At 42.6% G+C, this 4,053-nt stretch overlaps 1 protein-coding gene across 1 annotated transcript in view; it reads left to right on the top strand.

Moving 5' to 3' along the window:
* Nucleotides 1-361: 361 nt before the first annotated feature.
* The window catches only part of LOC134949571 (mamu class II histocompatibility antigen, DR alpha chain-like), a 138,069-nt gene continuing 134,377 nt past the window's right edge, over nt 362-4,053 (top strand). The window contains exon 1 of the mRNA XM_063938229.1: nt 362-482. Coding sequence (XP_063794299.1) covers nt 401-482 — 82 coding nt within the window. The 5' untranslated portion in view covers nt 362-400. The remainder of the gene's footprint in view (nt 483-4,053) is intronic.

Below are 4,053 nucleotides of genomic sequence, written 5' to 3'. Positions count from 1 at the left end.
CTGCAAATATTGATATGTCAAACAGCAAGTGGGTAAGAATAAATTAATAGAAAAGTAAGTACTAGGAAATACAGTCAAAACCGATGCTTAGTAAATACTGTATTTTGACCTCTAAAACCACGGGCGGTATGTCCATTTGATTTTAAAATGACAGCAAACACGGTGTTTAGTAACCTTATCCCTTGGATATGAATGCTGCAGCTTTCAGTCAAGAAAAAACCTTCCTTCTATGCACAGAGCAGGAACAGTCTACCCGGTAACTAATATGTCATGTGCTACAAATATTCCTATTGGGCCAACACTCCAGAGTAACTCTGTATTAAGTTGTCCGTGTCTCTGTAAAGTACAGACATTTATAGGAAGATTTGTGGATAGGTTGTTTCTCTGTTTTCTATGAACGATGCCTCACAGACAGCTCCTCCACCTGGGCTTCTTAGCCCTGATACCTGTGTTCTTCCTGAGCACCAGTAAGGCTGTGAAAGGTAAGTGGAACCATAGATCATGTATTAAAGGGGAGGTAGGTGATGGAAAGAACAGCAATATTAGATGTTTTACTGAAGGGATTATAAGGAGACGTATTTAGGTATACATTTTTTTTTATCAGAAAAATAATATTGTCATTGAACATACATCTGTGTTTTTTTTAAAATAAAATATTGTAACATATAGGCCAGATGTATACACAACAGGCCAGCGTTTCCCAAACTCTGCCGTTACAGTGCAGGTTTTAAGGATATCCATGCATGAGACACTAATTAAGGGGCAGATGTAATAAAGTACCAACTAATCAGCTCCTAACTGTCATGTTACAGGTTGTGTTTGAAAAATGACAGGAGCTGATTGGCTGGTACTCTATCTTTCTCCACTTTATCTCTCTTCAGTGCTTAGTACATCCTCCCAGTGGGCGGGATGTACTAATGTACATCGCCGCCCTGCACCCACGATGCTGATAGCCATATGTACTAACATATGCGATCAGCATTGCGGAGGACAGCTCTTCCGATAAGAGCTGTCCTCCGCGATGCGCAGCGGCAGCCTGACTTCCGGGATTCGGCCCAGGAGTCAGTCTGTGGATGCGCGGGGTGACGGGGGCGGCCGCAGGGCATGCTGGGAGGGATCCGATCGGATCCCTCACACAGCGCCGCGAGAGAGAAGCCCATAGGCTTCTATGGACGTACGCCAGCTACCCCGCCACGGCGCTGTCCTGCCGGCCGGGGGTTAGTACATCCGGAAAATGCGGTAAACAGGGAGTTTACTGCATTTTCCGCTTAGTACATCCCCGCCCCCTGTGTTTGAGAAGTGACAGGAGCTGATTAGATGGTACTTTATTTCTCTCCACTTTATCACTCTCCAAGGATAGTACATCACCCCCACAGTCACCTGTGCTCAAGCATGGATATCTATAAAACCTAGACTATAATGGTGGAGTTTGAGAACCTCTGCAATAGGCAATAAATTACCAAAAACACAAACCCTACAACATGACCACTTTCACCAGATACAAAATGCTCTTCTGCTGGACATCCCACATAATCTATGATTGCTGTCACCTGTGGTGAATCATCCTCCTCATCAATTATTTAGTTCAACACAGGTGACAGCAATCAATAAAGTAGGAATCGCAAGAGTAGAGAAATTTGTATTAAGCCTGAAGAAGATATAAAGAAGTGATAAATGGAAGGTGATAAACGCACCAGCCAATCAGCTTCTAACTGTCATTTTTCAAATCCGTAATGATTGGCTGGTGCGTTATCACCTTGCACTTATCACTGCTTTATCCCTACTCCAGGTTAATGCATCTGCCCCTTTTTTGTATGTGGACGTAGTCCTGTTGTAGGGTCTGATAACATACTGTAATATTGTTGTCCACGTTGGTGCTTTCTTGTCACTCAGGGCTCCTTGGAGTGAGAAAAATTATGCTAACATTCTTATCACTTGTATTTCATATATCTCATACATGTTTTTATAGTCACTTGTCTAGCAGTGTAAATGTGTAACGTACTGTATGTAAAACATTTAAAAATATGCCTGTACATATGCTTTTAATTAGAGATGTGTGCGAACCCCGGTGTTTTGGTTTTGGGTTTTTATATACTTTGTGTTTTGGATTTGGATCTGTATTTTTTTTCTTCAAAAATTTATAAAAATTTCTAATAATATAATATAATTTGGACCTTTTTTGTTCCTACAATATTATTAACCTCAATAACATTAGTTTCCAGTCATTTCCACTCAGTTATGACCACTTCACAATATGCTTCACCAATATTGGCCAAAGGCTGGCTAAACTAAACAACAAAGCAGCAGAACAAACAAGCGGCATGTATATCTGTTTAAAAAATGTGTTGTGAATAAGTAATGCAAAGACTATCCCCAATGCCCCCCAAAAATACAGTATGTTATGAAAGAAAAGTGGTGCTAGATGGAATTGTCCTTCGGCCCTTCCACTCATTTTTATGTTCTATATTAAAAAGAACATGCAGAGTTTAAATAACCAAGCACATCATTGACAGGGACTGCCACTTTTGTGGTTGAAGTGCTTGATTTGTTTGGGCACAGATAAACTAATTTTTTTGGATGGTCTACCTCCGATCACTAATGAGAAGCTTGATGATAAGGGTGTTAATTACGTTATAATTTAGTAAAATTAATTTCATGAACTCCCCTCAAATAATGTAACATGAAGGAGATGCCTAGATTGTTAACGTCCTTACCTCTACTAATATTGGCCTCACAAATGGAGCAGATGCCTTCACAAACATAGTCAGGATTTGTGTAAAAATATTCCCACACCCAAAAAGTGGCTTTTTGGTCTTATGCCCAGGCATCACAATGATTTTCTTTTTATCGCAGACAAGAAATGCTGTCACTGGTGGCTGTGTTACACAAACATCATCAACATCCCCATCCTTCGTCATCCTCAGTAGTGTCAGATAGTACACTAATATCCCCCTCATCCTTTAACACTTCCACACTAGCATCCTCAATTTCTATGTCATCATCATCATCATCATCATCACCGCTTCTACTGCTCAACCCCACATTTTCAGATGGTGCATAAATGGTGAAAGAAGGCTTCTCTACAAGTTTACGTCAAACTCGCACATACAGATGTAGTCACACTCATCTTGCCAAGATCTCACCTTGTTAGGCAGGGCCGCGTGCACATATCGGGCAGATGTGTGTCTTAGACGTGCATGCACCCTATACGCATGAATGGGAGTGGAAATTGCCGCAGCTCGGCATGACTTGGGCTGCACTTAGCCGCGCCGAGAGTGCTCATTTGGCGCAGATGTATCCATGATGAGTGTGGCTACATCTGTAGCTAACATGGACACCCCTAGACTCTCCTCAGAGATTTAGGAACACACAGTTTGTTCTTCAGACTTAGTGTGCTTTATGTTTGAATACTGATTTGTTGGATTTAAATGTAACACCTCTACCCCTTTTTTAACAGTGTAAAACATTTTTATTTCAAGTGCCCTTTCTGAAACTTTCTGTCCCTTGTACCACCTTTACTAGACATTTTAGTACTATCATAACTAGGGTCAGATTAAAGGAGGGGCAACAGGTTTGGTCATCTTTGGGCCCTCACACAGTGGTATTTGAAGCGGATGAGTGTGTGTGCCCCAAGACCCTGGTGGCTCAGCTGTTTATTAACAGCTGCCAGCAAGGAGCACTGGCACCGTGTACATGCAGTCTGATGGGATAGTGTACTTCAATCCCGCAAAACATTGACACAGAACCGGCCGCATCTGCTTCTATGGGAATACCGCTGCTTCTCCGGGACATTCATCTAGGTGGTGGGGGGGGGGGGGGGGGGGAGGGGGAGGGGGAGTGTCAGTCACGAGGGGGAGGCTCAGGGTGTTTGACCAGCATGTATAGTAGTGGGAGCCCCCACAACTTTATTGCCCCTGGATCCCCACCTGCCTTAATCAGGCCCTGATCATGACTGACAGCAGCTACGGCACCAGTACTTGGTTGCTGTTCTGCTCTTTTATCATCTGGTCATGATCCATATAACTCAGTGCTTATATTTATGTGAACACAGTG

This window comes from Pseudophryne corroboree, chromosome 8 (genome assembly GCF_028390025.1).
Source record: "Pseudophryne corroboree isolate aPseCor3 chromosome 8, aPseCor3.hap2, whole genome shotgun sequence".
Taxonomy (NCBI): Eukaryota; Metazoa; Chordata; class Amphibia; order Anura; family Myobatrachidae; genus Pseudophryne; species Pseudophryne corroboree.
This window is presented reverse-complemented; position numbering and strand designations above follow the sequence as displayed.